General features: G+C 42.3%; 3 protein-coding genes across 9 annotated transcripts in view; 2 read left to right on the forward strand and 1 right to left on the reverse strand.

Annotated features, from left to right (window-relative positions):
• SENP5 (SUMO specific peptidase 5) overlaps positions 1-4,876 on the forward strand; it is a 57,594-nt gene extending 52,718 nt beyond the window's left edge. For all 6 annotated transcript variants that reach the window (XM_070406483.1, XM_070406484.1, XM_070406486.1 and 3 more), the window contains one exon: positions 173-4,876. In XM_070406483.1, coding sequence (XP_070262584.1) covers positions 173-283 — 111 coding nt within the window. In that variant the 3' untranslated portion in view covers positions 284-4,876. The remainder of the gene's footprint in view (positions 1-172) is intronic.
• Positions 4,022-10,612, reverse strand: NCBP2 (nuclear cap binding protein subunit 2). Of its 2 annotated transcripts, none has more exons than XM_070406496.1 (4): positions 10,476-10,612; positions 9,263-9,444; positions 6,832-6,970; positions 4,022-6,061 (listed from the first exon to the last, which is right to left on the reverse strand). In XM_070406496.1, the coding sequence occupies exons 1-4, from the start codon at positions 10,551-10,553 to the stop codon at positions 5,990-5,992; spliced, it is 471 nt and encodes a 156-aa protein (XP_070262597.1). In that variant the 5' UTR covers positions 10,554-10,612; the 3' UTR covers positions 4,022-5,989. The 2 variants fall into 2 exon arrangements, with proteins under 2 accessions (XP_070262597.1, XP_070262598.1); XM_070406497.1 differs by lacking the exon at positions 10,476-10,612 and adding an exon at positions 10,180-10,394.
• Positions 10,613-10,671: 59 nt separating this feature from the next.
• Positions 10,672-11,503, forward strand: NCBP2AS2 (NCBP2 antisense 2 (head to head)). Its single transcript, XM_070406498.1, has one exon. It carries the CDS (start codon positions 10,766-10,768, stop codon positions 11,063-11,065), a length of 300 nt encoding a protein of 99 aa, XP_070262599.1. The 5' UTR covers positions 10,672-10,765; the 3' UTR covers positions 11,066-11,503.
• Positions 11,504-11,571: the final 68 nt, after the last annotated feature.

An 11,571-nucleotide genomic window follows, 5' to 3' on the forward strand; every position in this document is an offset into this window, starting at 1 on the left:
ATGGAAGGTTAACTATAATTTGGAGGTAAATGTTTTAAAACAGTGCTTTATAACAAGTTTAAACAAATTTTAAAATGCTGCCTTAGACTATTTATTAGGTCTGCATCTGATAAAATACACTGGGCTGGTACATAACTCCATAGGCCATTTAATGTTTCTGGGTCCTTTGCAGTACTGCAAGTGCCTCGCCTTAGATCAGCCTTTCCAGTTTTCCCAAGAAGACATGCCCCGAGTACGGAAGAGGATTTACAAGGAGTTGTGTGAATGCCGGCTCATGGACTAAAACCCAGCAAGGCTGGGAAGTCTGACCAAGTTGGAGCAGATGGTTTGTTACTTGAATCTCCAAACACTTATTTGAATTCTAACAGATATTTCAGATTGGTGGTATTGGGCCACTATTGTTACCTCAAGTTTATTTTTAGCCCTTATTCATTTCTCTAACTACAATGTACTATTTTTTAATGTTCAGATTGGTTTCAGTTTTAACTTTATGAATTCCACATGTTCTCCCCACCCCATATTTAATATTTATTATCCAAACGCATGCATATAGACAGAGCATGCAGTGCAGAGTATTAAAAAAAACACACAAAAAAAACCTAGATTTGGTACAGCTTTTGAAACTTAGATATGAACTGAATACAGGTTTCAAATATAATCCCAAATCCTAAAAAATATGGGATGTTTTTGATACAACATAACTCTGAGAGTATTAGGTATTCCCTGGGCATAGAGGATAGCTAGTTGTTTTGACAAAGCCAGTCCTGTCTTACTTTTACCAGCAGTACCTTTCACTGACTTTCCTCTCTGAGTCTGGGAACGTGAGTTGCATTCCTTTTGAAGGGTGAGAAGGAAGTGGCCAAAAACTAACTGGTGTGTTCTCTTCCTGGAGGCACATGTGAGAAGAATTATAATAAATGCCTGAGTCTTACAAAGGCTTTTGCTGGAACACTGAATTCCCTAGATTTTTGTTTTTGACCCATTAAAAAACTTAGTATCTAAAACAAGTGGTCAAACAGATGAGAATTCAGCCTAAGAGTAACTTACAAGTTGACACTTCCCTTGTATTATCTCCCATAAGAAATTAGGATTTGCCAAATACCTTTTTATTTCAAGGGTATTTAAAATATAAACATTCAAAACTGAAGACTGGCTTCAGGTCCTTTTCAGGTGGGTGCGGGAAGAGGAACGGTTAATAGAGAAGACTTGATTCCTCAGGAGTACAGCAAGTGTTTTTTTTTTTCCCCTCTTAGCTCTTTAGTGATCTCAGCAACATGCAGGGCTCCTCATTTGGCCTCTGCTTGATCAAGGAGTCCTTTTTTTTTTTTTGGCTTCTATGAACCTCATCTTCTGGAGAAAGGCAGAAGTGGCCCTGTTCTTACACTTGACTGCATTAGGGTTAATGTAATGGATCTTGCATCTTCAATCTAGCTATTTGTGGCATTTGAAAGGAAATAAACGATGCATGTTAAACTACCCAATTATCCGTTCTGAACTGGGCAGGAAAAACAACAGATACATATGTAAGAAACTTAGAAGTTTGTACAGAAAAATACCAAGAAAATGGCAGAAGACACTTGGGATGTATGCCTAGTTAGGTGTTGAAAATAAAAAGCTAAAATGTGCAGTTTAACTTGGCCATAAGGTAGGACTGACTGCCAGCAGCAGCGGGTGGAGTCAGACATGTTTACATGCAGGGTTCCCTCCCCAGGCAGACCAAGCACCAACACCAGTGTTTACAGTGTAAACAGCCTCAGCACTTTCCTAAGTCCCCCAAGACTCAAATTCTTTAGTATAAAACCAGGTCAGTATTTCTTGTGCTTCAAGTCTTTAAAAAGACTGAGATTAGAGGCACTTCATGCTGCTATAGATAGGGTTGTGTCTGCATTAGAAAAAATTACAATTTAAAATGGGGAGGACTTCTTCTTGAGATTTTGTTTTCAGACATAAAATATGCAAAATGAGATTTTTCAAATTTGTATGTGATACATTTACCTAACTTTTTGTAGCTCTACAAAGTAGCCAATAACTAGACTATTGATTCAAAACATCTTATACTTTAGAGCTCCATATCTCATTTCCTTACTGACAGAATTCGGCATGCAGAATCTTAATTAGTGCCCAAAGCCTGAGTTGCCATTTCCTCCAATCTGAGAAACTGTTCATCATCTCCACATTGAGGCTTACAGGGATGTTCACAGAGAACCTAAAGTGAGCTGTCCAAGTCATTTCTCATTCACTTCCAGCTTTATGGGACACCTTGAGATGCACTGCTCAGCATGCTTTAGCGTAAATTACAAATATTTTAAGTCTGATTAAAATGTTTCTCTGCATTCATGAAACTTGGTTTTAGCACATAGTCACTTGTTCCCCACTTGTGATTAGTTATAAACCTCTAGGCCAAGTCCTACATTAGAATGGTCTTTTTTTCTTGATGTTTGCAATAATTGCTTCCTTGCAACAAAGACATTTTTGAAATACAGTTTAGGCTGTTGGTGGAAGGGACAGACATTGTTTTACTGGCACTAACTTGGCCCTAAATTGTTGCTCACAAGGTGGGTAGACCTTATGCTTTTGGGGTTTGAGTGCAGGCCTTGTACAAAGTAAAAGCTACTCATGATGTGTCTTCAACAAGCTGCCCGGTTTTCTCCATCAGCAAACTTACCAGTCTGTAGCTGCTGCTTTCCAATGTTTTTTTTTGTTTGTTTGTTAAATGTATAGCAATAAATGTAGATTTAATTCTTTTAGTTAAGCTCTTGCAAGAATTGTAGAGAACAAACCTTCTCTTAAGGAAAGGAACCTCCTAAAGGAAAAAGCACTTGCTCCTCAGAGTCCCCAAATCCTTTTTTTGGCTTTGCATTGTATTTTCTATTTATCATTAAATACGAGTAATATTGGTCATCTTGAATTCATAGTTGGAAAACCAGAACAGCCAGCACTAGTCTAAGTTGAGCTGCCCTTTCTCTGCAATTAATTGTGGTTCACTGGTTTAAAAGAGATAACTGGGAGTTCTGGGTGGATCAGAACCATCAGGCGAGAAAGTGTATTAATAGTGTGAATTGGATATATTGACTACCTGCTCTGCTTACTGATGTTAAGAAACCAAACTAATCTGTAATTATAAAGCACATACTTTATGTGCGGGGCTCTGCCTCCTGGCCAGTAGACAATTAAGGCGGCCTAGGGAATACCATCAGAGAAGTGCTAATTGTATTGGGGTATTACAAAAGCAGACCTAGACAAGCTGTTCATTTAAGTCGTACCTTTTGGTCAGAAAAAGTTTATTTAAAGGTTGTGATCATGTAAAATGACTCAAACCTTCTAGCAAAAATATTTTTTTGAAAAATAAATGAAATGCCTTTATAAATGTGTGTGCTCTTGTATTAAATAACATGTACTGTTTGGTGAGTAGGAATTTTCCAAGTGACATTTCAGTCATGACAGCACTCATTTATGAATATGACCAATGAAGGCTCCAAGCAGCCTATCCTTAAAAAACACTGTCCAATAGAATTGTCTGCAGTGATGGAATCTATATATATGAGGCTAATATGCAAAGTGTCCCCTTGGGAGTTCAACCAGAGACTGGGAGTTCGATTGCTCGCTATGATGAGCGCTGACCACCAGGGGTTGGCGCGGAACAAAGGAAGGCCCTGGCCATCAGTCAGCAGCTGGAAGGAAGGCCCCAATCAGCCCTGATCACTAGCCAGGCCTAGGAACCCTACCCGTGCATGAATTTCAAGCACCGTGCCTCTAGTGTTCTATATTTGCATCCACTACAGCAGCCACTAGCCACATGTGGCTGCTGAGCATTTGAAATGTGGCTAGTGTGAATGAGGAACTGAATGATTAGCTACATGTGGCTAGTGACTACCATACTAGATAACTGTCATATCAAAATGGGCATGCAAATTCTGCACATTATTCATAGATTTCTCCCCCAAACGTAATCATAAATATTCCAGAGTAAGATGGTTCCACTGTCCCTCTTTATAGATGAGGAAATGGGCACAGACAAGGATAAGTTGGTCCAACTTTATTGAAATCTGTTACAGAAGTCACAATTCCATGTAGAACCACTGTCTGGTTTTAAGGTCTGTAGAAATCTCAGTTATGTTTTACTAAAATAAGAATATAAAATACATTAAACTCAAACTATAGTGTAAAAAGAAATTTAAAAAGTCAATAGTATGTCCTCATAAAATTAAAATATCTGCAAATGTTTTTTTCTTAAGCACTTACAAGTAGTTATAGCTCTTATAAAAATTCAAATAACCGGTTTCAATGTAATGAGAAAACCTATACTTACCTAGTGTCAAAGATGTTCACATTTGAGATACTTCAGCCCCACAAACTACAAGAAGTTTGGAGATACTTTGTTGCTAGATGAAAAAATGCCACTTATGTCAGGAAAAATTATATCAGATTAGCAGTTTTAAATGAATAATAGAGACAACCAAAGTGTCCTGCGATAGGGGATTAGATAAAGAAGATGTGGTACATACACACAATGGAATACTACTCAGCCATTAAAAAAAACAAAATACTGCCATTTGTGACAACACAGATGGATCTAGAGAATATTATGCTAAGTGCAATAAGCCGGTCAGAAAAAGCTAAGAACCATATAGTTTCACTCATGTGTGGGATATAAAACTGAAACTCATGGACACAAATAGCAGTGTAGTGGTTGCCAAAGGGAATGGGTGGGTGGGGATGAAGGGTACCTAATATATGTTGACAGAAGATTTGACTTTGGGAGGCGGGCACACAATACAATATATAGATCTTGTATACTAGAAATCTACACCTGAAAACTCTATGATCCTATTAAACAATGTCACCCCAATAAATTAAAAAAGAACAGTTCAACACACTATTAGAGAGAAATCGCCTCTTGCCTTACAAATGCAAAGTAAATACTCTAGACTCCTCTCTGTGGAGACTGTTGCTATCGAGGCTCTGAAACTCAGTAAGCACAATTAGTAAAAAAAACAACAACAGACTTCAACATGACAATTGGCCAAAACATATTTCCTGAGGAAAGCATTTCTGATCGTTTTTCGTTAGGCAGTTTCTCAATCTTCAAGCTCTTTTTTCAGACCTACTCTATTCCCAAGATCACTCTGAAAATGAAAACAATAAATCTGATGGTCCTCACAGCAACCTTCAACGTGTCAAGACAATGTTTTAACTAGTGTCCTCTGATATTTCATCCCATTTCCTACTGACAATGTCCCCCACTTCCCTTAAGGTATTTGAGGTTCTTCCTAATACAAACCAACCCTGGCTTTTTTTAGCTTTAGGTAAAACACACCTTCTAAAAAATGTGCTTAGTAAATACCCTTCAAGTCCTGTGCCTAATTTCCTGACATATAAAGCATGTGAGCAGGTTGTATACCCTGGGACTGACTAAGGCTTACTTTTGCACCAACTCTTTAGGAAGGTCTGACTCCCAAAGTTTGCTTTTAGAGATTAGCATTCAACATAGGGAAAAATTCAGTTGTCTGATCCTAATTTAGAGCAAAGATATGAATATAACAAAACTCCTTTTATTAAACTTTATCTCAAGGCAACTAAAAAAATTTTTAGATGATTACAGGCCCCAATGTGTAGACCATGAACCTGCTTACACACAAACACGGTAAACAAAATTGTAAACTTTTTCCAACTTTCCTAAAAGACGTGTGGTGTTTTTGGCTGATAAATCAACATTATAGATAAACTCCGTTGCCAAGGAACACGATTTTTGACCTGGTAAGAAAATCATTCCAGTAACCTTACACATGCCCAATATTCTAAGGCCAGAATTAAAGGCATTCTTTTGGATTCTGTCCTTTAATAATTTTCAGAGGAAAGCCATGAAGTGGTGTCTGGCTCAGTAGAGACAGTGATCAAATATTTGTAAAAATGGCAGGTTTGCAGACCTTAGGTAATGTACATCAAATTCAGCAGGCCAAAGGAGTGAGTTTTTCATGATGGTTTTTGCTCACTGGTTTTGGGCCAGTTTTCCATAGCCTCCTCTCCCAGCATCATAGTCTTGTCGATACTCATCTCGTACCTTAATGAAAAGAACACAGGTTACAATATAGAGAAGATTGGTGTAACAAATATGCCTCCCATAAATATGTCAAACAGCCAAGACTTTTCAGATATAATGTGAATGAACATTCAAGCAGGATATAATTTTTTAAAGCAACTGCCTTGCAGAATTATCTCAGACTACCTCATAGTTTGGTTTTCTCGTTGTTTCTTACCAAACATCAGATGTATACTCATTCACCATCATTCAAAAATAGCTCATTGCAAGGTACTTAAATTAGGCTATTTTAAAGTAAAAACAAAATTCATTTCAGTGCATTTTGCTTTTTAAAATATATCTTTATTGATTTCAGAGAGGAAGGGAGAGGGAAAGAGAGATAGAAACATCAATGAGAATCATTGATTGGCTGCCTCCTGCATGTCCTCTACTGGGGATCAAGCCGGCAATGCAGGCATGTGCCCTTGCCCGGAATCGAACCTGGGACCCTTCAGTCCGCAGGCTTACTCTATCCACTGAGCCAAACCAGTTAGGGCACATTTTGCTTTTGTTCTAGACACTTGTGCAGGTGGAAAATATCTAACCTCTAGCAAAAATCCAGTAATGTACAGAATATATCATTGCATTGGTTAAGAAAGTAATTACTAATCCCAATGGGTGATTTGAGATTCACTTCAAGCCCAAGTTAGAGGCACAAAGTTATTTTCAAAAGAGCAAATACAAATAAAAACACTTGTCATTAGGACTGGAATCCCAGGTAAAGGCTGAGCCCAGAGAACCTTCCTGCATACCTGGCCTCCAGACCGTCCACGGCCGTACTGCCTGCCCTCCTTAAAACCTGCATCCCAGTCTGTGCGAATGATCCGGTCATCCAGACGAGTTCCGTTTATGTACCGCATGGCATTTTCTGCATCTGCTCTTGAGTAGTACCTTAAGTATAAGTATTAAGGAACACTATATAGCATTTCTCTAAACCTTTTTGGAACTACAAAAACTCAACTAGACAGAGTTTAAAGACATCAGTTTGCAAAGGCCTGTTTGAGGTTGGTCCAGAAGCACTAGAGTCAAATATGACACTTACCCATGGCTACATTGATCATGATTTCCTGAATAATCCTGTTAATAACTATTTGGTCCCATTCTCTCCATATTTTGATTGCAAAATATAAAATATGTTCAGGGCAGGTTTAATGCCGCAAAATGCACTTATCTAAGGAATCAATACCATCCATATTTGGAGCTGTATATTCAAGAACAACCTTATGAGAGGTCACAGTGCATATGGAATTGCCATTGTATTTCATTAGAAGGAAAAGACTCAGAAATGCTGATCTAGACATTTTCCCCCTTGTCTTGAATTACACAGGGAAATACTTGCTGAAATTCCAGTGTCCCACACCCAGTAATTTGTTGAATGAATGGAATGCATGCTAAAGGGCAAACAGAAAAACAACACTGCCAATGCAGCCTCTCTCTTGGGTATTTGCCATGATTGTTGATCTTTGACTTTACAAGAAAAATGCAAAAATACTAGTTCTCAGAGACTGATTATTATCTTTGAGGAGGATTTTGTCTTTTGTGTTTTCATTGTTCTCCCTGTCCCCTGTGAACTACTGTTACCAGAGGCAAAAGCAAAACGTGGACACTCTGATCCCTTGCATCTGAAGGGAGAATGGAAGGAAGAAGCTTGTAGAGCCCAGAAATTAGACACCAAAATCAAAAGTGGGGTTTCTGGATCGAGCTGATAGTGAGCACATTTCCCTCTTTTCCTTCTCAAGACCCCCATTTAAATTAGAAAAGAAACATACACCCAGGAAAGAGAAGAGGCTAGCAGCAGACTAGTGATTCAACAAAAGCCAATGGGAGAGTGTTCATGGATGAAACAAAGTCTGAAATATTCTGAAGGAGCTTAAGGAGACAGTAAACCCAGGCGGCTCTTACCTAAATTGAATAAAAAGTGAAGCTGCAGAAAGGGTTTAGTTAACAGTGTCTACGTGGGAAGGCTTGCTAGCAGGAGGGCATTAATCCCGGGCAAGTACAAATCAAATGATAGGGTTCTGAACAAACTGTCTGGAGAAACTAGGGCACAGTCTTGATGTGAGCTGGCCAAAATACAATCCCCTTTTTTCATGGCATTTGGTAAACCCACATATCCAAAGGTAAGGCAACAACTGGAGACAGCAGCTCTGCTTGGGTCCACAAAATCACTCTTCTTTCCCCTCATTATGATTGCAAACCCAAAGATCACCAGACCTTTATGGAAAATTCACAGCATAAATACAACCAAAAGAAACAGATCATTCAGGACAAAGAAAAAATTTCACATGTTAGATCATGTTTTAAATTTCTCAGAATATAAAACAAAACGACCAAAGAAAGAAAAATATTAGGAAAAGAAACAGATAAATCCAGAAGTTTCAATATTTAGTTTCCTGGGAGAGAATAAATGATTATAAATACAGTTTTGGTTTTTATCTGCAAACATCAAGCTATATATATCTAATATAATGAGTATACCTAATATAATTATATACATCTAATATAATGAGATACATACTACAGAGCCATTTTAAAAAGAGGCAGACCTACATGTGCTAATATGGAACAATCACTAAGAGGACTAGTATACGGCTACCCATGCACAGGACTTTTTCTGGAGATACCCAAGAGACTGGTAACTGACTGTCTCTGGGCTTAGAATGATACTATTCCCTTGACTTTTAAAAATTTATTATTATTATTGATTTAAGAGAGGGAGGGAAGAGAGAAATATCAACTTGCTGTTCCACTCATTTTATGAGTTCAATGGTTGAGTCTTATATGTGCCCTTGACTGGGGATCGAACCCACAACCTTGACCTATCGGGACGATGCTCCAACCAACTGAGCTCTCAGGTCAGGGCTTATGTGAGAGAAACATTGATTTTTCTCTTCTCCCCTTCCTCTTTCTATAAAATCAATAAAAACATATCTTTGGGTGAGGATTTAAAAAAAAAAACTATAAACAAAGCATGGATTTCAAGAACAAAATGTAAATGTTACCAGCTTTCACAATGTAAGAGTGCAGACATACTGGACAGAAGGTAAGAAGATGAAAGAAGAGACAGAGATAAGTGTAGGGATTGCTAATTAGCTAATATTCTCACTCATTGTTTTTAAACAGGTGACTAACCACTCAGGTCCCATCCTCATCCAACAGCCACCTAAGACACAGGAAGGATACTCCACAAAGCAGAAACCACATGCTGTTTTCTTCATTTTATCCAGGCCCATAATGATTTTCTTTATGTCACCACTTTTGCTGAAGAGTTCATAGATTTGTTCTTCAGTTGTATAAAAGGAAAGATTTCCAACATACAATGTACAGCTTTTCTTCAGTAATTTTTCCTGTTCTTCATTGTCACCCTGAATTTCAAATAGAGAAAAAGTTAAGCAACACAATCTAAGAACAGCCCTGCTTAAATAGTATTCCTATTATCAATTCTGCTTCAGAATCAGCTTCTCTTATCATCCCAATCTACCACAAATACTTTGAGGGGGCTTGGGGGGGGGGGGGGATGAGAGAGAGAGAGAGAGAGAGAGAGAGAGAGAAGAGAGAGGAAGGGGGGGAGAGAGAGAGAGGAAGAGGGGAGGAGAGGGAGGGAGGGGGGGAGAGAGGGGGAGAGAGAGAGAGAGAGAGAGAGAGAGAGAGAGAGAGAGAGAGAGAGATTGGTTCACAATGTATGAAGCAAGGCCAGATTGCTTTTAGTAGCGGGTCGTGGCTGGAGGTTGCATTGCATGCAGCCCTCCTGTACCACGCTGTCCTACAAGTGGCGTGCCTTTCCCCCGCACACTCCATATTCTCAGCACTGGATCCTTCTCCAAGGGTCCCGGTTTCATTTCCAGACCCTGAACCAATATATTATTATAAAGGGGCTTTTTATCCTTTGTAGTGAAAAAAATAATACATGGGTTTGCAGAGACGGGATACCCCTATAATACTCCCACAGAAAATGTTCAAAATAACTGCTTATTTACATGCTCACATATTTTTCACTACAATAAAATAAAAAATAAGAAGCCCTGGCATCTGAGTCAGGAAGGCGCCTCCCGGTACTCCAGGCGTCCAGGACACCCTTCCCCTCAGCGCAGTCACCGTACCGAGGCACAGCCCGTGGAAACGGGGGCCGCCACGACCGCCGCTCCAACGCCTCTGCACGGGCCCGGCGCCGGGAGCGGCGTCGAGGGGCTGGGAGAGCGAGCCTCAAACCCCCTTTCTATGGGAGAGGGGGATTCGGTGACAGCCCCGCGCCCTCGGCATCCCTTCCCCAGCAGGCACTGGGGCCTCAGTGGGTTTCGGGAAACCAGAGAGTGGGAGACGACAGTGAGACCGGGGAAAACCAACTCGCAGGGTTCTGGCCCAGGGCCCCCCCTCCTCGCGGTCCGGCCCCCCTTACCCGGAAGTGCTGGTCCCGGTACTGGCTCAGCTCCACATAGGAGTCGCTGCGCAGCGCCTTCAGGAGGCCGCTGGACATAGTGCACAGAGGTCGACGAGGACGCCGCCACGACGGGAAGAACCAGAGGTCGCGGAGGTGGGGGAACCGGAAACGCGAAAAGCGGGTTCTGCCGACCAATCCCAGCGCGGCAGTGTCGTCACCCGGCGGCGCGGGCTCAGACGCGGTCCGTCGTCGGGCGCCGCCGGTCGGAAGCCAGAGCGAGGCGCTCCGGGTTCCGGGCCGCTCCAACGATGGTTCTAAGGCGGCTGCTGGGCGTCTTGCTGCACAACCCGCAGCTGGTGGAGCGCCTGTCCGAGTCGCGGCCTATCCGGCGTGCGGCGCAGCTCACCGCCTTCGCCCTGCTGCAGGCTCAGCTGCGCGGCCAGGACGCGGCCCGGCGTCTGCGAGGCCTCGCGGCCGGGCCCGCGGGTTCCCTGGGTCGCCGCGCTGCCCGCTTCAAAGACACCTTCACTCGGGAGCTCCGCCGCGGCCTCCGCGAGCGCCCGGGACCACCACCAGGTAGCCAGGGGGGCCCGGGAGCAAACCACTAACCCCGGGCTGGGCCGGGCCGAGGTCGCCCCTCTCCCTTCCGGCTGGACACGGGCCTCGGCGCTAAGGAGTCATCCCCAGCCCCGCGCACGGCTTCTCCTCCTGACTCCTGTCGGCCTGCAGAGCTCCACGCATCAGAGAGCCCAGGCCAGGCGGGCACACCCGGTGAGCCCTGAGAGCGGACAGGGGCAGGGAGTGAAGGCAGCCCCGAAGCCAAACAGAAATGAAGATAAGCTGGGCCCCGACCCACCACTTGCAGAGCCATGGACCGTGCCACAGCCCGAAGGAGAGCCTGCCCTCCGAGTAGGAGACTGAAACTCCTGACGGATGCTGCTGCCTCTGCTCTGATGCAGTGGGGCTCTGCTTCCAGCGGAGATCATGGACGGAAAGACAACCCCGTAGACGCCAAAACCCTCTGATTAAATGTGCGAGCTGAGAAACGGTATGAGTGTGGTACTTCTCCCATCCGCAGGACGGACTAGGGTTCCTCGGACGGTAGTTAACACAC

The sequence above is a fragment of the Myotis yumanensis genome, unplaced genomic scaffold (genome assembly GCF_028538775.1).
Source record: "Myotis yumanensis isolate MYYU_CA2020_CCGP unplaced genomic scaffold, mMyoYum1.0.hap1 SCAF_2, whole genome shotgun sequence".
In the NCBI taxonomy this organism is placed as follows: Eukaryota; Metazoa; Chordata; class Mammalia; order Chiroptera; family Vespertilionidae; genus Myotis; species Myotis yumanensis.